General features: G+C 23.9%; 1 protein-coding gene across 5 annotated transcripts in view; it reads right to left on the bottom strand.

The window, feature by feature from the left end:
* The window catches only part of LOC132931705 (potassium voltage-gated channel subfamily H member 8), a 191394-nt gene that overhangs the window by 62736 nt on the left and 101193 nt on the right, over positions 1–27465 (bottom strand). For all 5 annotated transcript variants that reach the window (XM_060997648.1, XM_060997647.1, XM_060997651.1 and 2 more), the window contains exons 5-6: positions 24589–24722; positions 11871–12099 (exon numbers count right to left, since the gene is read on the bottom strand). In XM_060997648.1, coding sequence (XP_060853631.1) covers positions 11871–12099; positions 24589–24722 — 363 coding nt within the window. The remainder of the gene's footprint in view (positions 1–11870; positions 12100–24588; positions 24723–27465) is intronic.

The raw sequence follows: 27465 nt of genomic DNA, 5'->3' as shown, positions 1-27465 counted from the left end.
GCAGTGTTCATTGCACATAATTGACAGCAGATAGTGGATTATTTTATATTACTCATAATTTCAAATTTGAATATTGATTGTATTAAATTTTCTTTCCTCGATCCAATATTAATATTTAAATTTAATTCCACAATTATTGTACTTGCAGTAGTAATTTTAAACTCTATATTATCCCTTATCAGTGGTATAGATAAACTCTGAATTATTCAGAAGTTATATTATAACGAAACAATATTTTTATCACATCTAACTGCAGTACTTAAATATTAGAGTTATGTTTTAATAAAACAATGGTTTTAAATTATAATAATAGCTAAACAAAGCCTAAAGCTATAAAAACACTATAATTTGCTAATTATATAGTACTTATATCCATTTATTAAATGTGTATTGCAAATACCAAATCAATAACTTAATAATCAACTGTTATTTATTATAATTTTAATTTACTATTTCTCGTATTAGATAAATATGTTTTTTTTTTATAAAAAAATGCCAAAACTTATATTTTAAAGGTAGAATTAATTATTTACAATTAATAATTTTAGTGTGTCAATTACTATTTAATTATTTAATTTTTATATTTTGTATGCATTTTTTTAAACATATATATGTATTTATTATTTTTTATTCATTGTCAACAACAATTGATTATTTTTAAATATTTCATTGAACATATATAGTTATGACTCAAATTATAATTTAGATTTTAAGGATAGCTTTTAATATATTAATTTAACAATGATGTATTTATTTCTACCGTAATATTCTTATGTTTTTAAATTCGTGACTTTTAGCGGGGATATGAATGTATTAGTTTTAATTTTTAATTTTTAATAAATTAGATATCCAAACACAAAATTATAGTTTTTCTTCTAACGATTTTAATTATTTTGTTTTAATTTCAAAAAATATTAATCATCCTCGAGTCTTGAAACTTTTTGCTTTTATAAGTAATTGGTTTATATTTATTTTCTATACACAATTACATTTTTAAAATATTTAGAATAATTTTAAGCTATTATTATGTTGATATAGTCATTATGATCTTTTTGAAATCATTCAACGATGCACGATATTGACGTATATAACTTCATTAGTTAATTACAATAGGCAATATTTATATGCGATAATTTTCAAAAAATTCTTCAACATACCATCTTACTACGAATAAATTAAATATATTATTATGAAATATGCCTAGAAATAGAGGCTAATACGACCGTTGCTTAGTCCTTTTACGTATGCAATGATAATTGATTTCAAATGTAATATATCCGTTAAACATTGTGGTGACCATTGACGGTGACCTATTCAATGACAAGATATCTATTTTGAAATCTACTATACAGTAAAGTGGCTTCCCTAGTTTTATTATTTCGAACCCACTGCACAAAAAACCCTCCAGAATTTTTGTTTACCACTTATAAATGTTGACAAAAACACTTTTAGCAACATCTATTCTAAGCCTTTCTATGTTTGACAAAAAATAATTTTGTTGTTTCACGATGGTCGAAGATCTTGTAAAAAATATTATAAAACCTATTATGGATATTTGATATAGTGATCTCTAAATTTCAATTCTACATTAAAAAAATTTAAATATTTTTTATAAATATGTTCCATTTAATTTCCATTTTAACAAATTACCTACCTATAAATAATATCCCCGTATAATACATTAATCTAAATTTTATATTACATTTTGAAATTGAAAGACATTATCACGTATAGGTATATATTAAATTGCTTTCACGTTTAACTTCCAAGTAATTAAACACCCGTACACTAATATATTAATCTAAAGCTTGTAATTTTGGGTCTATATATCGTAATTTAGATGTGTTACGTATGTAAAAGGTAAAATGTATAATACATTTCAGCACATAGAATATTATTATGTAGAATATATAGAATTTTATCGAAAATAGAGATATATGCAATAATTCAATGCATATTCGTGATAATTTATTCAATCTGTTTTTTTTTTTAGAAATTTTAAGTGATAGTGTTTAGTTCAAATATAATAATATAAATATAATCTGTATTTAATAACGGTCAATCTTAATTAATTAGATTTAATTATCCATTTATTGGTTTTGATCTTTATCGCCTAAAATCTGTAGACTATAAAATTTAAATTTAAAAGTTTTTATGGTGAAATAATATCATAATAATTAAATTAATACAATTTATTATAAGGTCATTTGAACTATTCGTTTTACTAAAAAATAATTTAGTGAATAGTTATTTGAAAGAATTTCGGTAATTTTTGATGGGCTTCCTGGTAATTAGTAATTACCTACGTTTTTCTAATTTAATTACCATGTGTCATATTACAGACATATTGTTTTGAAGTGTTGGATGTAGATTTTTATTTTATTAGTCAAAGTTATAAGAAATAATTTGATTATCGAATTACAAGTTCAATCGTTATTATTATCTCGCAGTAATTACATCAGTTTTTTTTAACAAACTATAATTATAAAATGTATGGATAGTATTTGGATATTTTGGATAATATTATTAATCTAATTTAATAATAGTACTATTTAATAATATACTAATTAAAAATAAAATACATTTTACAAATGATGGACATTATTATTAAACCAAAATATTATTTTAGTTTAACGTATATAATATAATATGTATATAACGCTAGTTATTATACGTATTTAGTTCACTAACTTTTGTTATCTTCACAAATCGGTTATAATCAACATAAAATATATCATTATTTGAATATTAGCAAAAGCAAATTATAAACGTTTATGATTTATTTACATATTATTCCGTAAAAGGTTTTATATGATTCATTAATTATACTTGCATGAATTGAACTCTCGATTAAATTGAATAAATATGTACTTAACTATTCACAGAGAGTGATTTTTTTAAAAAATTCAATTGTATTTGCATTGAGTAAATGTAGTGTTTTAAATTTTAAATAGATTGCGGTTGTCTTGTTTCTACTAAACTAAAGTAATTTGTTTACCTTGAACAACCATAAATGGTTTGAATTTTAAAAACAAAATAATCTAAAATAATGAGTATAATCTCATGATTTAATAGTTAAAATGAAATATTATTTTATTCAAAATAATAAATTATAAACTTGATAACATTATAAAAATTTGAGAGACCTAATGGGTTTTATATGCTGCATAATTTTTCGTTACATTTCTATGTTTTGAAATAGAAAATAAAAAAATATGAAAATGTATTATCATTATAATAATATTTACCATCACATTGTGTATCATATAATTATACATATACTTTTTATTGTTTCTAATAGATTACCTTAATAATTATAATATATACAAATCATACATGTAATATTTATTTTTATTTTGTATTTTAATACAAATCGTCATACTCCATGTTATGTGTCTGATTTACGAAATCTTGAAATCATGGATAAATAATTACAAGTTGTGTACTGTGTTACTGTAAAAAAAATGTGTAAGACCAGAACTTTTTAACATTTTAAATGCAACAATATCATACAAATAATAATACTAATGTTATACTAATAAAATTGAGCAAAAGTGCTATCGATAAACCTATTTCATTAAATAAAGGAAACGATTTCAAATCCAAAATTAGGAATGAAGATTGATCTGTTTCTAGGTAAATTCCAAAAATTATAATTAATTCTCCGAATATATAATTATTAATCATGTTTAAATATATTCGTCACAGGCGACGACTGATCAGGCTATAGTATAATATTATTACTATTATTATTATAGTGGTGGACGTGATTTATTAAACGGCGAACTACGTATGCAATTTAGATGGTCCGGTGGTGGTAAGTCCGCGGAAAAGGGGTGCAATTAACCGTGTGTTACGTTTGTGTTTGCAAAATGTTTTCACGGCTGATGGACTTTGCCGATGAACAAAACAACACAGTAATATCTCTAGTCACACTCTGTTGCTTAGTCTGCTTCATGCAATCATTATAATATGTCTCTCTCTATTTCTATGTTTACTATGTTTTGTCCTATATTTAACACACACTCACTAATATATATATGCACACGATATCATAGCCAAACAGTAGGTACCTTTTGATATAGTGAAGATATGTTGACGTGTAATGGAGGCTGATGTATAATAGGAAATTATGACCATATATATTTGTTCGTTAAAAATAAAATGATGAAAACCTTACTAATGACTTTATTTGTATTTCATTTTGATGTGTCATCTATATATTTGTCTAATAAAACGTGTAATTATCTTTATATTATAATATAATAAAGTACGCAGTAAAATATAATACAGATAAATTATTTGGTAAAAATCTGAATGGAATACAAAGTATCGTCAATTTTACTTTGTTAAACTATATGTTTTATAATATTTTTTTTTAAAAATGATGTTATAAATAAAGTATGTATAGATGAAAATCACCTTAATTACACCATAAAAAATAAGTTTATTTTAAACCATGTAAGTAAGTTTTTTCAATCTATTACTCACTAATTCAATAAAAATTACCCAATGTCATATAATAAGATGATACAATTAATATAATATAAGGTAAATAAAATATTTTTTATTATTAAATTTTACATTTATAATGAAAGATACTTAAGTATTTAAATAAGTATTAAAATATAAACCATCTTTATGAGAATAAATGATTTAGTTAAATGTGTTAATGATTCATACTTCAGTTGATTTAATTTAGCATATTTATCTGAATATTCAATACTCATATATAATATCAATATTTAAATTATTTAAAAATAACTATAAAAAAATGTCATGTTTTACTTATTTGACTACGGTTTTAGACAAATTTAGAATTTGTTAAAATTTAATTTATAAACCATGGAGATATTGTGTAGTAGAACATTATAATGAATTAACAAACACATTTATCCTTATAATAGAGAAACTATTCAGACTATTGTAAGGCAGTGCAAAAATAGAATGTAAAACAAAACTCTATGACTCTATTTAACTATTGTTTTGATAATTATTATGATGCAATATATTTTTAATTATTATTAAAAAAAATTGTATGAAGAAAATGGTCGTATTAAAATTAAAATTATACGTGCTTTAAATTTTAGTGTTATTCTTTATTAATTTTTCTTAAATTTATTGAACAAGGAAAGTGACACTCAATCAAAGATTGTCGCTAGTAGCCCACTAATCGTATTAAAATATAAACTACATGACTCTAAAATGTAGTGTGATTCTTTATTACATTTTCTTAAATTGATTGAACAAGGAAAGTGACACTCAATCAAAGAGACATAAATCAACATCAGCAAAAAAAGTTTGTACATATTACATAATCTGACTTCGCTTGCCTTGATGTAAGACAATGTAGCATTATTAATTTAATTTGAAAGCAATGATAAATCATCACATAGTTACTCAGTTACTACCTAACTATATACTATGTAGGTAGGTACTGAGTATTAGCTCAATTTACATTAATGTTTTATCCTTTTTTAAATTGATTATTAGAAAAATTAAATTTTGAAAAATATACACTTCCACTTTTCATTTCTCATGAAATGCCTCATTAATATTTTGTCACCATTTTAACAATTTTATAGCAGAAATATCACCGATTTTCGATAGAAAACTACAAGAAATATTAGAAAATTAAATTCAAACTACATAATATACTTATTGTAATATAAATGTTGTGTCTATTACATTATTGTGAAATCTACTCAATACTAACCTATGCTTAGAACTCTTATAGAAGCGATTCGTATATAATCAATAAAATATTTCAATAGATACTTGTGAATATTTATTACAAAAAAAAAAATATCTTCAACCCATACTCGTATTTATTTTAATGAGTATTTTGACAACCGTGATATAATAATACCATTCTTAGAGTTAAGTGTTTACTGTAATATGTCAGTTCATAGAATACATATTATACGTATCATCTTTATTGTACATAAAATAAATATATACAAAATGTATGTATTTAATGCATTATACAGTATATAATCATGATCTGATACATTATAATGCAATTTAAACAATTGCCAAATCATCCTTATACACTTTGTATAGTATATTATTTATAGCATAGTTGACGGGTTTTTACGACATAAATAGAAATTTATAATAAAAAAATTCCCTAAATTAATGTAAATTAATTCAGACCCAACTTAATTAATGTCAATAGTGTTGGAAGTTGTATTAATCAAGGCAATTTCAAATTGGTAAATAATATTTATAATTTTTAGTATTGACTTAATGTGTAGACAATTAATTCAGCTTTAAATGTTATTTTAAAGAAAACTCATCGATTTCTTTACGACAATTAATTCAGATTTGAATAATATTTAATATTCAAATTACTGTGATTATATTAGTTATAGAACACTTTTTTGAGTACATACATAAACATTAAATTATAATTATTGAGTATTAATTGTTATGTATAAAAATAAATATTTTAGCCTAGTATGATCAATTAAACGATATTAACAACAAGTAGGTATTTATGATACAATATTAGCTATAAATATAATAATATGTATTTTCTACACATGATTTATTTTAAATATTCGTAAAACTAACTAACTAACTATGTCATAATATTCAAACTGTTTGTACCACAAGTAAAATATTGGAGATAAAACTATCAAAATTCTTATAAACATTATAATATAACAGAATATTGTATAATACGTAATATTTATATTTAAAATAAATTATGTATTATAAAAAAAAATACTACTCTTCCAAAAACCATATTTTTAACGAAATTATATTTGAGTTACTTTTTTGTACTTGAAATACTAATAAAACACATTTTAAACGTTAACTTCATACTTTGTACATTTCAAAATAATTCAACGTGTTTTGGCAGCCTCATTTTCAACATGTTTTTGCATTTTTAAAAATTCAAAAATATTTTATGGCTTATTCATTTAAAAAAAATTAATTAATTTTGAGATACGCAGTGTTTTATTAAAATAAATACAAACTAAATTTAATATTATGTAAACTTAATATCAACATTTATTAATATACATATTTGACAATAAAAATATTATAAAAATGTAGAATTTTATGGTTAAACTATAAGTCTATAACTATTACACTTATAAAAATCATTTTTAATATCTAGTTACTATAATATCATACCTACTATTATAATTTATAATATTATTTTAGTTTATGTAAATTATTCGAATTATTATAAGTTTGAGCTCTACACTATAATGATACTTAATATCGAAAAAAAAATTACCAAACCTGTATGTCCTAATCGTTAATTTTTAAAATGTATTATTTATTAAACAATTTATAACATAACCGTACATTTTATAATGCCTAGTTAATTTATTTGGAAAATTATAATATAATAAGAAATTAAATAAAATTTCTATTGCGTTATGACTGTATTATAGGATAATTTATTTATTTGATATTATAAATGACAATCTATCGCCTATTATATCACCTTATGTTCTGTAAGCTGCTTACTATACCTAAAACCACTAATCAATATATGTACTTTACGAATCAATTGAATGTCTGGGGATAATATTATATTGATACATACGTATATAATAATTTTAAAACTTTTTTTTTTTTATATCAAACATTAAATAATCTATTAACATAATAGTGAGTCAATGGTAACATTTTATTAAAACATTAATTATTTTATAAAAATATATTTATATATTTATATGTTTATAAAATATTGAAAATCAATTAATATTAAAGATCTTACCACTTTTTATTCTTACTTAATTTATTAATTTAAATTTAGATAACAAGTTGATGTAAGTTGATGTAGTTATATAAATTTACAAAAAATCCTTGGATAGCGTCAACCATATATTATTAATTTAAAAGTTGAAACAATTTGGTAGGTATGTCTAATCCCTTACTTACTTGGTCGGTTCCTATCTTATAGAACGTATACACATATACAAATTGTGAAGATATATAATATTATTTATTTTCTCCAATTTTGGTATCAACAAGTGTCCTCGATGTGGACATTTCTTAATTTGGTTGTTTTAACGCATTTATTGACGATGTTAATCAATGTTTTCCACGTTCAAATTTCTGCTTTTTATGGATGACTTCAAAGTTAAAATTATTTAAAACTATAAAAAATACCGCAAATGATTAAATATTACAAAATAACTAAAATAACTTTATTAACTGGGGTTCAAATAATGATCTAACTATTAACGCAAGTAAATTTAGTATTATCTCCTCCTATAACTCCCGATTTGTCATTGATTTTTCTCATTACTGTAATTTTGTTTTGCTTGTATACTTTAATTCAATTATAATATATTGTATAATATACAATGTATATTGTATATTAGAGTAAATTCCTTTTCTAATTTATTATTTTCTAATCACGTTGAATATGTATGCAATAAACGTATAAAACTTCAAAAACACTTGCGTTTTTAATACGTAATACCCGAGATTACGTATAATATAGAATACGCTATATTTTTCACTTACTTGAACTGATATTGAGATGCATATTTTGTCTGATATATTTACAAATTAAAATTTATTAAACGTTTAAACAAAATGCATGGTAAATAGTTTAGAATTTCTTCATTTCAATGTGAATGTACTGTATAAATTAAATCGTTTGTAAATAGACAAAGATAGTTTGATATTTCGTTTGTCTATAAATTATTGCATGGACCAATTGATTATCCTAATTTGTTATTCAAATACCTTTATCTATTCCGTCCTTTAACTCAAGGCATATACAATCTATTTACTTTTAAAATAAAATTCCATGCTATTAATATTGGACTTGTATAATTCCTTGACCGCGCTTCGTGTTATATTAATAATTTGTCTGATGTTGATTTATTTTTCAAATATATACTTTTCATACTAAGAAAATAGTACTTAGATAAATCATGTTTTCTGTTGCAACCACAAATGCTTTTAGAACAACACATAAAAAGTATATAATAAAAGTATAATATACTATATTATTAAAGTATAATTAAGTATCATCAAATTTTATTTAATAATATATTTTATCATCATAGACAATATATTGTAATAATCAAATGTTTTAAGAGGTTTTATGTTTATATAATATTATTCGTAACTTGTTTATTATATTGAGCATCACATTTTTGATGTATTCTAATTAGGTACTAAGAAAATTATATTTTAATCAGTTGTAATTTTTGTTTCAAATTAATTTTCTAATTATTTAAGTAAACCCATATTTTAGTCCTTTATATTTGATCCCTGGACGTAATTTAATTAATATCAGTTGCCTCTGTCGATAATTGGTGAAATGGTTTCTAAGTAATATGATCACGAAATATGAACAATTTTGAGGATAAATATATTATAATATAATTTATTAACTAAATTAGCAATGACATTAAAATGTCATATTTAATCATAACATTTAAATAAAAAGGATATATTCTTGATAAATTTGATTTAATTTAGAAGACTCTCAGCTCTCATATAACATTAAGTGATGTTCCCCTCGTTATAAGTTACACCAAACTGGTGAATACGAAATATTTCAAACAATCAGTAGATAATAATATATTGCTTGTAAAACAATCATTCATACTGATTTAAAATTTTTAAATTAGACATTATGAGTTATGTCCTGATTTAAATTTTATATTTTTTAGTATAATAATTAATAATATATTTTATGAGATATTTACCTAACATATAGTTTAGTTTTTAAGTAAAGTATTTATGCTGTAGTGCAGCAATACAATAAACTATAAGAGTAAAACTGAATTTTTATGTTTTTTTTTGACAATAAAATATAATAAAAAGTAATATATATATATATATATATTAGTACGTGTGTATAACACAAATTAGATAATACATACTTGTCATACTTATACATACATCAAATAATTCTAAACAAAAAATATATATTATTTTAATTATTGGTAAATCAAATATTTAATGATTGCATTGTGGGATTATTTGGACATGTGTCTATGCTGTGATGGAAACATTCACGTCAGAGTCATACCCAGACTCATCATCCATTGATGCCCATCATCGGATAAAGATTAGATCAGTTACAATTTGAACCAAACTATATAGTAATAATAACGAGCATACACTATACAGCGTATACCTACTACCTAGTACCTATATTAAAAACCAAAATATATAGCAATACTAGATTATTTTACATATGATTCCTTTGATACTCCAAACATATCCAAAACACCCCAATTTTAATATAGTTATGTAAACAACTTTATTAATAAAATCTAAATATTGAAAAAGAGTATAAAACTGTTTATTTCTACAAATAACATAATCCTATGAATCAGTCAGCATATTGATCAGGAGACTTGCTTCACCGCTTATCAATACTGCATATTATATAATACAAACTAACGAACGACAAAGCTAAAACTTGTAAGTTGAAGATCGAGATTACGGGATAAAATTGTAACACGGGTGGAGAGGAAATCAAAGTAAATAATCAAAAATGGTTCGATAAAGAATAAGACGGTGAGAATGACGTGGATAAAACTGTTACAACGACAGTTACGTAGATTTAATCCACATCTCCAACAATATGTCATTAATAGAGTTAAATATATTCGACCCGTATGGCCGTATGTAATACGATATCGACGTTTTAAATATATGGAACATGATACGATTCATTGTAGGGGAAGCCCGAATCGACCGACAGAAAATACCGTGGTTATCCGAACACGGAATACCATAGACAATTATGGTTGAATCACGCGTGTTTAGACCCTCACTAGTTTTTGTCAATACAGGTATTTAGCCTTTTTCAACACGTTCATACAAAAATCTCAAAGTAAAGTTCCATAAATCCCTGGTCTTCCAAAATAGTCACAATGACATATAAATATCAAGAATTTATTATTATGCATGATAATACAATCGTAATTTCGTATTATTCATAGTTATATTATAATAAGGTAAACAGATCGCGTATGTTAGATATACAACATTATTATACTTGTGTGGCCGACAGCGGTATAATATTAGTAGGTACTGTATAAATTCGGAGGGGCAAAGACAGACAAAAGCGAATTATAGTCCACGATTATATTATGGCATTTTAGTCTTTTGATAACAGTAAATGTATTCTGTATAAAATAATGTCCTTTGATAGAGTAGCACCAATCAAAATGTGTGCATGAGTTTTTTATACTTAATAGTTATAATAAAATAATTCAACATTTTATGTTTTAACATTCCTATTTAACAATTGTATAAAAACAACAATTATTTTAGATACATATTTGTGATCTATGGCATAATTCGTTTTGAAATTGAAAATTTTAATTTACGAAGTTTTAATGTATCAATACCTAATTATTGGTTTTAATGAGTTTAGATTTTTAAAATTACTTTCCAACGTGTTTTACCTACTTAAATAATATTCCTAAGCGTGGTTGTTATTATCTTATCTATCTAATAAAAAAATGTATACAGACATTTTTTTCTAAACACAATAGAATGTTATAATTTTAAATACTCACAAATACATACATACATTTATATATATATATTATAATGTGTTTTTTCGAACAAATAAGTTTCGTTTAATATTTCTACACGTATATTAATTTGATAACTATAGTATATATATATTTTTTTAAATGAATGTATCTGTTTGATAATAGTTTATAATAATAATAATTGTTCGTTTACTAGTTAAATGTAATACTTCCGTGAGACTATATGATGATCGTTTGTCGTATAATGTATATGGTTTTGAAACCTGGAGAGGACATCGAGTCAACACTGCCGAATGGCGGGGCGGCGGTCGACGAATCGATAATATCGCACAATACCACGGTAATGATTAATGAAGAGCGGCTTACCGACTATAAAAAGCGACTCGACGACCACGTCGCTGACCATGGACGGTTTGTCCGTGTTGACGAAACTGGCGTTGTATGGTACAACGATTGCAACGTAGAACGTGGCTATCAGTATCAGCCAATCCCAGCAAGTTTTGAACACCCCATAGTGCGATAATACCCATCGGGATTTTTTCAGGGCTGACGTTTTGTATTCCGGTAGCGGTGCAGATGAGCCCTGCAACAATGTCTGTGGAAAAAAAAACAATCAAATACTATAAAATAAATACGACAAAATATAATACATGATAATTCACAGAACTTTTTCAATTATGAACGTTGGACGTTTACGAGGGCCGCGTGCATGTACAGGTGGTGGAGATGGTGTTTGTTGTTGTTTTAGTAGGTCTCTGTGTAAAAGTAAAACTTCGATTTGAGCAAAACGGGCATTGGTGAGGGGTATACGGTGGTATTAGATGTATTCGGCCTGGTGGAAACGATTATCGGCGAAGAGAGAAAGCTAAAACCGTTTTTAAATGATATGGCGAGTTCATACCTTATTCTTATTATGTTTGCAGCATCATAAAAAAAAACCGCCTCGGAAAAATCTCATATTTATATTTCTTTTTTAAATGTATGTATCATGGTATCATAATCTTTGAATAATAATTCCAACTAGAAATAACCTTTCGTATCGTGTTCCACAGAATTTTTAAAATATAGGAACCGTTAATGGTAATATACAATCGTTAATATAATAATATGTGATTATAAAATTGAGAACATACAAGTACCTTATTTTTTAATACCAAGAATTATGTAATATTGACACTTTCACTTAAGCTTCTCCACTTGGAAATTCCTTATACCTATACCAATAGGCAATAGCCAATAAACGTCAATTAGTTCTTTGACAGGTCAACTGCAATTATTTCCCATTTATCGAGGTTCTTATCAAAACTCTGGAGAATTCCGCAAACAATAAACTTTTGTTTTTATAAAAAAAAAATCGAATTATTTTTTAGCGTTTGGCTTTTATATTTAAAAAAAAAAAACAATTTATTTTACCCAAATCAATTGAAAGCGACTTGCAATAAAGAAGGAATAGTAAAAATAATTAAATTTGTTACTGGTGAAATTCATAATAATATGTTGGTCACACTTCGATCTAACAGTATGACCTTTGTTTTGAAATGTGTATGGGAATATACAATAAAATTAAAAATGTGTTTCTATGTGTTTGAGATTGAATGCAAATAATATATTGAAAACGTGACACCATTTTAATAACATGACGCCAGGTGAATTTACAAAACGTATTTCGAAGACATTGTTAAGAAGCATACGCGACGCGTTGCGCGCGTGTCAGAGGAAATTAAACTATGAAACCAGGGCACAAGTCAAACGTCAAAATGAATAATACCAGTTGATCCCTGAACATCTGAATAGTATTAATGGTAATTCTACCAGAATAACCACGTAGGAAATGGAATAGATTTCTGATCATGGAGACGTTTCTTAAATTCAACTCTAAATTTTTACATCTACCAGTACCCATATCTATATATTCTTAAAATGAATAAAAACATTTTTCAAACTAGTAGGATTTCATGCAACAGTTCGTCTAAAATTATGAAAAAATGTATTCCATAATGTAAAATTCATCGTTTTAAATTTATGTCATCGGAAGATTCCAATTTGTTGCTTCAATTTAATGGTTAGTTACCCGTATAAGTATAATAATTGTATTGGTATAAAATGTATCTATCTTATTCGAGTCAATATAGAATCGTTTTTACGTTATTATACCAATATAATTTAACAATCCACATTGAATAAAATTTATTAAAATATTTATATTATTTTTTAAAATCGATATACTTATTTACATAATACGTTATAAACTTATAACATTGTATTCGATTAAAAATATATCATCATATACTTATCTCTAATATCATTTTTCATAATGTAATGTATTCCCTAAGGCCTAAGATATAAATACTTACATGGGTATTCGATTTCTTTGCGCACATATTTTATTGCAATGCAATAATTAGGGGTTGAAATTTAAATTTTTTTTTAATTATGGTAATTTAAAAATTACATATTATTATCATCCCATGTGAATAGAATAATAAAGTGAATATTGCGTTAAATGAATAGTAAATATTAATACAATGTTAAATAATTTGAAAACAAATCAGGTCGTAACTTTACTTAAATTGGCTTACTTTTATTTAATAATATTTTTAAGATAAATATGTACTAATTTCGTTATTGTTTTAATACTTTTCCATAAACCAAACTTAGAGAACATTTTATATAAATGGATTTTTTTTTTACACGCGTATAAACACAGTGATAACAGTTAATTATATTTCATTGAATAATGATTAAAGATTAAAACGTTTGTACATATTTCTACCAAGTAAACATTATTTGAAGCATGTTTATATAAGTATTTGAATTAGATATTAATCTGTATGTATTAATATTATCAAAGTAATAATAAATAATAAAACTACCTAGCTGAAATCTAGTAATAAAAAATACAAAAATTAACTTTGATTTATCACAGCGTAGTAATCAAACTTTAATAGGCAGATAATAATGCTTTTATCGTATTAAAATTTGTTTTTAGTTATTAAAATATGTCATGGTTATTAAATTTATACGCACATGTGCTTACTCAATACCAATGCAAAATTATTAAGTATTTATCAAATAAGAAAATAAGAGAATCAGGAGTAGTGTATTAATTTTTGATTTATATTCATATCATTTTAATTTATTGAAAATTGCGTAGCTCAATCATAAAAGATAATAAATCAATTTCAATGTGAATAATGTCTCCGATATAATGGAGCTTTTTGTTTGTGCCAAAGTTAGTTTACCTACATAATAGGATATAGGATATATCGCAATACTAATAATATTATTATTATATTGTCTTAAACATTTCAATAGCTATATTACAATCACACAGCGCATTCACTATACTATATTCACTATAAGAAACTACTAAAGGTACCAGCTACCACCATCCGTTCATGGTTAGTTTAATGCGGTGTGGTTAAAAAAAAAACTTATGCCATGGTACTGTCTAAAATACGTGATTTGGTAAGGAATATAACCCAAAATCTGCTGCCAGAGTGTACCATTTATTGTTTCTATAGTAGTTTGATGTAGTAGCTGATATTGATATTACACTGTAGTCTGTAGTAAACTAATAACGCCTTATTCCTACCTTTTAATTACTTTTTTCAATATTGCTGGTATAAACTATTGATATTTTGTTAACACAATAGTATAATACGAGTATATTATTTAAAAATGTTATAATTAAAAATGTGTAAATTATGTTCCGAAGGCCAGTAAACAATAACTATAAGATTATTTACCTAGAATGCTCACTTTCATTTATTTTTAATAGTTAGTTTATTATTATAATTATGACTTTTTGAATCATTTGTGTATGTTTTAATGACCATATTTTCAATTTTTTTTTTGGATTTATTTTATCAATAGTGTCCTGTAACAATACAAATTTTTTTCAAGTGAAAACAAACTTGCTGTTTTACTGTTAATTGATTAGTCGTGTTTATAAATCAAAATTTGAATGAGTAGTTTCTGAATCATTAGAATATTAAATTTATAAGAATTATAAAATGCCCTCAGATGGTTTTAAAAGTATATAAAATAGATTTAATATGGGATTTTTTGTTGTACTCAGAAAATGTTTTAAAATATATAATATTCATTAATTAATTCTAATTCCCGTAATTTTAAAATCATCTTCAAACCTATTTTCATGGTCCATTAGATCAATTATTATCATTAGTGCAAACATTTTAAACAACTCAAAACCTATTTTTTTTAAATTTAGATTTAGATCAATCGAAATTTATTTGCTCAGCAATTCACATGAAAAAAATTTGATTTTCATTCGAAAAAAAAAGTTAATATCGCTACAGGACACTCCTTAAAAATAATAAAACTAAATAATTGAAAATATGGTGCTTAAGTATGCTTAAAAATTCCAAAAATCAGTTAAAATAAACCCATTATTAAAATAAAATATGAGGGGTTAGCATGCTTGGATAATTACCCTATATAATAGCAAAAAACTACTTTATAAATTATTATTATTATTATTATTTTTTTTAGTGTAGTTAATAATTCTGGAAACTTAGTTATCGCTCAATAGACACCACGAGATGTTCCATGACGTTAATATAGTGTGACGAACAATGGTGTTCTAGACAATATAATTTATTATTTTTTATGCATATACGTACGTATTAAATATTTTTTTTTACAATAGTCTATTGTTTTAAATTTAACTTAATAATTATATTCATATGGTTCACTGAGTTTAGAAGCACACAAAAACAGAAAAACTAATTAAGTAAAAGTTAGAGTAGTTTGTGACAAGACCAATAAATAATTTATCGGTAAACTGATTAAAATATAAAGATTTAAATATGTGTGTTAAAATATAGAAATATAACTTTTATATTGTGTTTTTTAGTTAAAAGAATAAAATATAATACATGTTATATGTATTATAAAATGTGTTATAAATTATCTATTTTAGAAATATTTATTTTATCATTACATAAATATATTATAATTCATTAACTATTCATGCATGTCATATAATACCAGATTGTACAAAAAATTAGGGATAGTGAATATATTATATCATAATATAAATGTTTCCTTATACGTTTAAGATGAGAACCAAATTAGATAATTATTAAAGTTGTTTTGAATATAATATTAATCATAACTACACTGACATCTGAACAAAGTAAATTATAATGTTAAAATATAGAACTCATATTATATTTAATACATTGAACCTAGTGTTTTACCTATATTACATATTAAGTTACTTTTATTAAGTTAATGCGTTATGAGAACATTGTTAAGGATCTCAAGTACTAGAATACGTTTACTAGTTGTAACCTTTACCGTGAATAATTTAATAATTTGAATAACGAAGAACACAACAGGCACTTATAGTAAGGTTAGATTAAACAAGTGATCGATCACTGAATAGCTAACCCTAACTGTGATTTACATTAAAGATAAAAGATGATACATTTATATTAAAATCTGTTAATTAAATTATCTTTGATTTTTACCAAGAATATTGCTTTGTAAATAACATCTCACGAGGTTCTTATAAAATAAGAGTAAAATCAGAACAGAACGGACATTAGACATTAAATTGCTAATTCGAGGGAGACATATGAAGAGAACTAAACAGTCTGTATAGTGAGTCAATATACGTTTAATATCTTTAAAAGCAGTTGATTGGAATGATTTATTGCAGAACAATTGATAAATAAACTAAGTAATGGTATAAATGTATTCCGGAATTCCGGAAGCATAGCGCTACGCTCAAATATTATCCATCATTGACCATTTGATGCTGTTTTTAAACATGTATGTTTTCAATTATTTAACAAAACTTGGAAGGAAATTGCTTGCAAAGAAAGTACTCACAATTAAAATTCTCGTATTCGGGTTCAAATCGTATAGAATTGTTGCAATAGGTTCGGGATGATATCAACATATATTATTATAAAACCATAAATTGTAAATTAATATTACAATAATACATAAAAACAACAAGTTGTTTTTGTTTTTTTAATCATAATAATTTAAATTCGTAGTATAAAAGATAATAAATATTTATGATTTATTTAATAATTTGATATGCATAATAAGCCGATCAGTGATTATATATATATATATATTAAATATAAAATTATATTCGAAAAATTAACTGATTTAAAAATATGCATATTCTGTATATGACATATTAAAAAAAAAAAATTACTTAGTAGAGCTATGTTATAAATAAATACAAAAATAAACTTATAACACTATAAGCACATAAATTTAATATAGATGATAAATATTAACATTTTTTTATAAAAATATACGTATAGTACCCATTGATGTTTTAAATATAATTAAGCATCAACGCACTATATATTTTTGATTTGCATGGCTAACTATTGAATAGTCATATATTATTATTATTATTATTATTATTATTGTAGGTCTTTAGTTATCAGAATTGTAGAGATACCAAAATTGGTTTGAAAAAAATATGTAAATTAATTGTTTTATCATATATTAAAAATTATAAAAGATTATTTATAACAGAAAAATACAATTTATACTCCCTTCTGTTTAACATAGCATACTATATATTTAGTTCTTACAGTTTCAATTTAAATATAAGTTATGGTAAACAATTACGAGCTAAATGAAATGCAATGGAAATATGACACACACACACACACTTCACAAATCTACAACAAGGTCACCAATATTTTTGATACTGTGATTATTTTACATTTATATAGGTATTATATTAATGTTAACTCAAATCTTATAAAAATTAAATTTATTATTTTTAAGGTCAAACTTAAATATACTTACTAAATATGAATTATATAACTCATCAAACATCAAATATTATTCTTATTTTCAAAATACTTGTAATTTGTATAATCTTTTATTAAAATATTTAATTAAATTGCCATAAAATATTAAAAAATTGCCATTGCATTCACTTTTAAAAGTTTCATTGATGGTATATTATAGTAAGTTTTAGTCATAATGATTTCATGGAACCTTATTTTAAGCTCCAAAAAACGAAAGATACACTAAGTATAAATATTATATAATATAACTATTTATGTTTTAAGAGTAAGGTATTTATTTTCAAAATAATTGTTTGCTGTTATAAAAGAAAATATATTTTATAAAGTATGTATAAACTAATAAAAAATGTCAAAAATACTTTTCATTTCTTGTAAATATATACATCATTGACTCGGGTAAATAAAAATAAACTTATCGCTTTCGAATTTCCTTTCATACATATATCATAATCACTGAATTTGTATCAAAACATTTAATAATTAACATCTTGTCGAAGTATAGCGCAATCTATAACATAAAATTAGATATCGATAATATTATAATTTAATTTGCATTTTAACGTTAAGTTATTCACATAACGTTCTTCACAGAGTGGTTTGGAGTATTTTAAACTAATTTTATCCGTGAGGAGATTATAGAATTTCTGTATATTTATGTGGGAAATGTGCCATTAACTAATTTAGAGTAATAAATGACCGACTTTAGTTAGTAATAATTTATAGTGTTCTTGTAAATTGAAATTTACAAAGAACGGGTGTTGACCATTTGCCCACAACAGGGATTTATGGAATTTTAAAAATATACCAGTTGCCCTTATATATTATTACATATAAATCCGTAAAAAAGGGGAAGTAAATATATAAATAATAATCATAGTATATAAAAATGGTATTAATAATATTAGCTCGCTTGCTAGTACAAATGTTATAAAATAAATTTAAACGAGTACTTATATTTCTATGACTAGTCACAAGAATAGCAAGAAACAAAAAATATCACCAATAATCGCTCATACATAAAAAGAAAAACTGAAATTGAAAATTTTATAAATAAATATAAAAATAATAATATTAACAGATTAGATTTTTTTAAATCTGTTAGTCAAAACATATAACATATAACATATACTCTACTATACTATTCATACTATTTTTCATTTTTAACAAATTACATTGTACACCACTTATAATATTATTGTATTTATTCTTTTATTATAAATATTTTTTTTTTGTAAATATTATTATTTAACTTATTTACCAATTTATCTCTCCTATTTTATGGATTGGTATTATATACCTATTATAATCATGTATAAATATGATAGTTTGGGGCGAATTGGTATTCAAAGAGGTACTTTTGAGGGCCCCAAAAAGCCAATATAGCTTATTGTTCAATGGAATTCATGCATGAGCTGATGCAGTGTGATAGATATTTAACTCAAATATTATTCATAAATTTTAACTAAGTTACCATAGTAATGATTCAATAGTTAAATGGTACATGATAGTGTAGTAGTGAAAATTAGTAACACAAATAAGCAACATTGTTTAAAGATCAGCTTAGCAATATAACTACAGGTATTTCTATACTTACACCAATAATTGTCCATATTATAGCACATCTTATCTAAATCAATCTATATCAACAATCAGGTAGGTTATGTCTTTTAACAGAATAAATGTTTCCGACATAACACACGGTACGTTTTAATATTTTATAAAAAAATATTAGCTTTTAACGATTTTTTCGTTGTTATTTAATCAAAAATAAAAATAATAAAAATGTAGTAAAATGACAAGAAAATTAAGAGTTATATTTTTTAAAGTAATGATATTAAAATCATTTATTAAATATTTGTATTTTAATGTTTATGCTATCTTATTTTAAAAATAGTATCTGCCTATTCAAATTCTATGATTTATTACAAATAATAAAAAATGTTATGCAATTAGACTATTTAAACGTTTTTTTTTGTTCATATCACTGATATTGTCCTGATGCAATATATATATAAATTTAAATTTAATATTACTTATATTTATTATATATAATTATTTTATAATATTATAATAGATAGATTTAATTTATATGGTATTTTAATATTACATAGATAATTTTCGTATCAATAATAGGTAGTAACACACTGAAACACAAACCGCAGCCACAAACAATCACTGCAACATTTTTTTTAATATCAGCTATATAATAATATTATTTTGACTAGTAAAAAAAATGAAGTACGGCGCAATTTATAGGCAATCGAGGTACATTACTTCGCAGAAGAAACAATATATTTATAATAGTTAAATAGTTGATTTAATATTGCGTCTCAATAGTCAGAAAATTTGAAATTTAGTCAATCAATAATAAATTTGAATTAAATTATAATCGAAGTTTATTCAATAACATTAATAAATTGAAAATCAACAACGAACGTCAATATATGATACACAAACACACAGCACATTATTTATATAATATAGAGTGCAATTCCGAAGTCCAAACGACGGAATTTTAACAACGCAAAATATCACGTGAATTTAGAATGTTTTTGATTCTTACAATAGGTACACATTAAACACATGAAATTCATTCAAGTCTTAAGATAATATTATATCTTAATAGCTCAACCATACACACGTGTTATTGTTTGCAAAAAACATCAACGCTTACGTTTTAAAAATATTGTTTTATAATGATAGTAATTTCATAAAACGAAGATGAATTTGTAATGTTGCACAATAAACTCAACTGGTAAACTGTTAGTAAAATATTATATTAGAGATGATATTTTTAAAAATATATATTATAATATATAGACACGTTTATTTTTTTGTAATAATAATTTATCAGTAATAATATGTACATGATAATAATTATGTACAATGTAGAGAACTGTGTGTCACTTCACTCATATAGTCATATATTGTTTCAAAACGACAATAAACAATTTATTGTTATACACTTATATACCTATGTTATTACTTCAACTCTTAACATACATTATTAAATCTTGTATTTTACATACAATTTTAAAAAAAAGATAAATAAAATATAAAATTTAAAAGTCTGTGATTATTTTTTGGTTTGTCTTTTTCAATTTTTAGAATAATAATTAGGAATTTCCCAACAGTGAGTTTTGACATTGTCAAAGTACCCACCATGACATGTTTCAATATTTTTATTGATTATTTATACTCTAAACACCTACACTACATCAAACATGACCAACAAAAATTCACTACACCGAATAAACATTAGTAGGTATATTTAATAATTTTAAATGATTATAGACTAGTCGAAAAAATGTATACAATTTATTTGATAAATAAAATGATTAGCTAAAAAAAAGTAGAAGTATAGTCTATTAGATTGTTAAGGTTTTGAACAATAAACCATTTTTTATTATAAACATTTAATGAAAAAAATTCTAAAATCATTTAAAATACTTAAAAAATATAAATTCATATTAATAGCACTACCTAGTGAAATGTTTAAAATTGCAATTATATATATTTTAATTACAAAAAAATAATAAAAATCATTTTAGGAGATATCATGAATTTAGATTGCTTATAAAAAATAAGAATGTGTATTTATGACTAAATTTGTAATATCTGTAAAAACTATTTATGAGAACTAGTGTAAATTTTAATATGATTATATACAAAAAATTATATGTTTAATTGATATTTTTTAAGTTTTTATAAGAATAATACAAGAGGACTTTTGTATAAAAAAAGTTAGAAACAGATATTATGAACAAAAATTAAAAAAATAAAATAAGACCGTCGACCATTTTCAAATTTATAATAATATGTTTAAAATACTTTTAAAATATTTGTATATTTAAAGAGTAATAAAATAAATATTTAGAACTAATTTTAAGTACTGTAGTTTTTCATTTTCGAAAAAATAAAATCAATTTTGTCAAGGAAAGTTGATTCGTAAATATTCCCGTTTTGTTCGTATTTTTTATTTTTTTTCTTCCAAATTATAATATGTACTGGTTATGTGTTACTTTTTAATCAGCCCCTTCCTTCCAAAGTTCTTGCTAGATCCAATTTTCTTCCTAAAACTATCCTGAAGTTGATTTTTATTGATCTAAAAAGTGATGACAGACACAAATAAAATACACATACATCATTGTAAAACTTTTGTGATGTGATATTTAATGCTCTGCTCAAACTCTAAAATCTGTTTTTATTTACTCTAATAGTTTTATCTAGTACACTATAAAGTAATCTATTTATAAACGGAAAGAATACAATCAGATTTAGAATATATGTATACAATCAATAATCTATATTCAAAGGCAATTCAATAAATCTACAATCATGATTTTCAATCATGTAGGTTGATTATTATTACATATAACTTCAGTATTAGCTATGCTTAAACACAATTATGGCAACAACAATTTAACAATAATCATCCAACCTATTATGACTTTAAAAATTATATTTCAATAATTTGTTTTTAAATAATAACATCAAATTATATAGTTTATACCTACTAAAATTAAAAAAATATACATCTAATCAATTCAAATAGAAAACAAGTATAGCACTGATTATGGTTTTTAAGAAAAAACATTACCTACACCATTTATAAATTATTTTCTTTATACTGTCATTCATAAATCATAACAGTTCTTATGTGGAGTGATGAATACATTTATAAACTATAAGATACCACATTGTATTAATATCGTAAATTACCCATTTGAGTCACGTATAAAAAATACGTACAATTTATGAAAAAAATTTGCGATTAGTCATATGATAACTAATACCTATCTGCAATTGGAATTCTATTAATTGTATTTTGTGTAATACGGTTCATATCTTGAAAACTTATTTTGTTATCCATCAGCGTATTTCTCTTTGCCGTAACTTAAGGAAATTCCAATGTTTATAATACCAAGTGAATTATGCAACAACCTAACAAAGTTCTTAAACCAGAAGTATGGAATAAAAGTTTAATGTACATACATACTGTGTTTTGTTAGAAAACTAAACTGAAGAAAATTTGATTATTATAATGGAAAGTTACTAATTTTCCGTATATTTATTTTATTCAAAACAATACATTATGCAAGTACACGTACTTTCGAACATAATATTTGAAAAATATTTTTTTAGCGATGACTGTTAGGAAAAATTTTAAGTTTATCCAGAAATGGTCTATCACTCAATATCAAATGAATTTAAGAATGTTTATATAGTCGGACAGATAACAACTAGAAAGACATAAATAAATAATAATAAACTTCTTCGGTAAAGCCGTTAAAAATATTTTTTTTGTAAATTATTAATCGTTATGAAAAAAATACTTTTACTGAAACGCTCGTAGACACTACCGACTAACCGTCAACAATTGCTATATTTATTGTGATATATTAGGAGAATTACGATTACGTACGGACCTTTTTCACTATTACGATTGCGTATAATATGTTGTACCTAGCAAACTTAATGCGACGTTGCCGTTGTTTATAATTGTAAAAATATTTTTTTTTAATAACTATTCACTAATACTTTAATATAAATTTTAATTTTTTGTACAGACAAATTGTCCGAAGTTTTCATCGAACGTTAAACGCTAAATTTTACAATTCACATGTCTGACAATAATATATTATGTTATTATGTTCTCATTATACATTGAAGTAAATGTAGGGTGAAACTAATATTACAATTTCCATGATAAATACAATTATAATCAAAGATATTCAAATTTAAACCATTAGGAAAATGAACCATGTAATACAACTATTAAGAACAAATTAAAGTATAATAGATGATTTAAATCTTTCTTCGGGGTCTAGGCCAATATTTTGATTAAGTATTTTTAATGTTTTATAATGTATAGTACGTTTATTATTTTTTTTTAATTTACCGTTGTACAGAGATTTTTTTAATTATGTTAAATTATTTCATTATGATAAAAATATTGATAACTGAATGTATCAAAAGTAAATTGATCATGTTACTAATAAAATATAAATTATTGAAAAATATCAAGAAAAATGTTATTTGAAAATTTAAAATAAGATACTAAATTATACCTACAACACGTTGGCAACGTTGCATTAATTTCCGATCGCAATCGTGATGTTTTTGTGGGTCAAGTAAAGATATCGTACAGAATCGTACGGAATCGTACAAATGTAATCAATCGTGCTACCAAAAAGTACAAACGTACGCAATCGTATACCACCGGATATATTATATAAGATAGTTTCACGAAAACACACAAAACTCACGTTGTTCAGTTTCAGCTTGCCAGCTTTTGGTTTATCACTCTTATAATGGCCAGATAATTGGTAAAGGACGGCTCTGCTTCTCCGTCGTCCGTACGCGTTACTGGCGGGTTCTGGTTCTTCGGGTTCGGCTTCCTCTGTACATACAAACACAAAACACAAATCGACAATTATAATGATAATGATAATAATAAATAATAACTGCAGTTAGTATTGTTATGAAACGACATGGTATCAAAAGCTTAAAATCTATAAATAATATTTATTAAAGCAAATGTCTAAATAATATTAAACATGAATTTCAAAAGTGGGTACTACTTCCGGTTGGTCGTATTATTAGATAAAAGAGTGTCATGAATAATATGTAAGATGCTGCGTGAAAAATATGCAATTCACATAATATAGGTTTAATATAAAATACATATGATAATACACAAAATATTATATTCGTATTTTATTATTATTATTATTTTTTTATTTATTTTTTTTTTTGTGTTTTGACATGGAATGTGTATCGCTAAACGTAATGGAAATTCGTCATAGTAAAATGTTTATTACCATAACATCGAATAATACGGTTTTGTATCAAATACGTGTACACGCCGAGTGCAGGCCAACATCGCATTCGTTGCCAGCGAATTCCACTCACTCCACGTATGCGCCGAAATATGAAATTCAATTTATTTATTTGACAACTGCTTCAGCGAACCACCAGAAATAATTTAGTTGTTCATTGGAAAAACGTATATAAATATTATAATTATAGGCGTTTAATCGGCCAAAAGAAAATGTGTACAGCACACGTGCCTACTCCGATAACTTAAATAGTTTATGGTCATACAACACATAATCGTACCTATATTGATATTATATCCATTTTAAATTAATCAAAAATAATTTAATCTAATTTATAGCCATAACATGTTCTCATCAAACGTTAAGTATAGTTTGATTTCTAGTCGATGAGAAATATCAACCATTAAGTTTATATTAAAATAAGTTAAATTAAAATGTATGATTTTTAATTCAAAGTATCATAAAATCATTGCATAATATAACATAATATTAGATACGTTTAATTACCAACAACAGTCCACTGGAGTATACGAATATTTCACCAATCAATTGAATTGAAATTTTTTAATCATTTTTATGAAAAATAAAGCTAAATTTTATTTTTATTTTTATACTAGATCTGAATGTTAGTTGTGTAACTCTTGTACATATTATAATTATTATTATGTATATAAATATTTGTATTTAAAATCATTCGCAGCAGTATCATAATATAAAGAATTTGTTTATTTAGTTTACCAACAGTTTTTTGTTAACCGGATTCTTCCATCGAACAACACTCATTACTATTTCAAAATCTATTAAGGTTTTCGAAAATATTTTTTTAACATAATTTCCAGTAAAAATAAAACAATATCTTTTAATATTTTTATCATTTTATTTTTTTAATTTTTTTACTGTAAATTATGTACAAAAAATATTTTTGAAAACATTAATACATTTTTAAATACTTTTAAATGATGAGGAATCAATCTTTATATATATATATATATTTAAAATTATTTTTATTTCATAATCTATTGCGTATTTGTATCATTTCATAGAATTAAATGTCTATAAATACCTTAAAAAGATTGAAATATTTTGAAAAACTTATCATGTATAGAAAATATGAACATAAACTTTTAGTTGACATTGTGAGTATCTATTGTAATTTGGTTACTGGAAAGTTAAACCAAAGCATTCGTTTTGTCACAAACTGAGTTTTTTTTATAGGTATACTCGTATCAATTTTCCTTAGTTTTTTTTTTATTTTTTGTTTCGTTTAACCTCCAAAAATACCAATTAGGTACAATTTTTACCAAAACCCTAACCCTAAGAGTTTAAAATAAATGCATTTTTATTGCTCCGAAAGGTGACAACAGACAGTAAAATAAAAAATACACATCATTGTAAAATCAATACATTAAACACTACTCTCATATTCTAAAATATATATTCGTAGATTAAATATATAATAAATAATTCAAAATATAAGTATTAATTATATAAAAGAACATCTCTAAAAGAGGAAACTTATGTTTTGACACGATTTCAGAGTAATTTATATTTAGTTTCTTCTCGGAAATAATGACACTGCTTTAAACATTTAAAGTGCGAAAACATAAATTAAAAATATATTAGCTGTCCGTTATTTTTTATTTTTTAAATGGAATAAAACTCTGAGGTGTCAAAGACATCGTACAATTTATAAATTATAATACGTCAAATTTCCAAGTCATATAATATTGAGAAAAACACAATTGTTGAATGCATATGTAAAAATGAAATATTAATTCCTACACTTTGTTATAAATAAATAAGTTGTACACGTAATAGATATTCATTATTTTAGTTATAGTGAACGATAAAACATTTAAACATAAATTACATTTTAACATTTAACAATTTTTTCCATGTCATAAAAATTATTTCCTTATAATTAACGTTAAAATTTAACAGTTTTACTTAAAACATGCCCAGTAACTACCTGCTTAATATGCAGTATGTCAGCCGTTCAATTATTTATAAGATCAATTTTGTTTATAATTATGTTTTATGTTATACGCTATATGTTATGCACAGTCTATTTATATATATTTATATATGTGTATACGTGGTGTATGTGTGAGTGTGTGTGTGGTGAGAGTGAAAGTATGTGCATGTGTCGTCAATCGAAATCTCCAATATTAATAAGGTTATCGATTACATTCTTGTTGTAGAAAAATGCCAGCAATTTTGCAAATTAGAAGTTAGAGTTATTTTTAAAATAATAATAATCGTTATCTCAAACATGGTATTTTTACTCCATTCAGTGGTATTGTT

The sequence above is a fragment of the Rhopalosiphum padi genome, chromosome 1, assembly GCF_020882245.1.
Source record: "Rhopalosiphum padi isolate XX-2018 chromosome 1, ASM2088224v1, whole genome shotgun sequence".
In the NCBI taxonomy this organism is placed as follows: Eukaryota; Metazoa; Arthropoda; class Insecta; order Hemiptera; family Aphididae; genus Rhopalosiphum; species Rhopalosiphum padi.
Note: the sequence above shows the minus strand (reverse complement) of the source record. Positions and strands in the feature narration are given on the sequence as shown.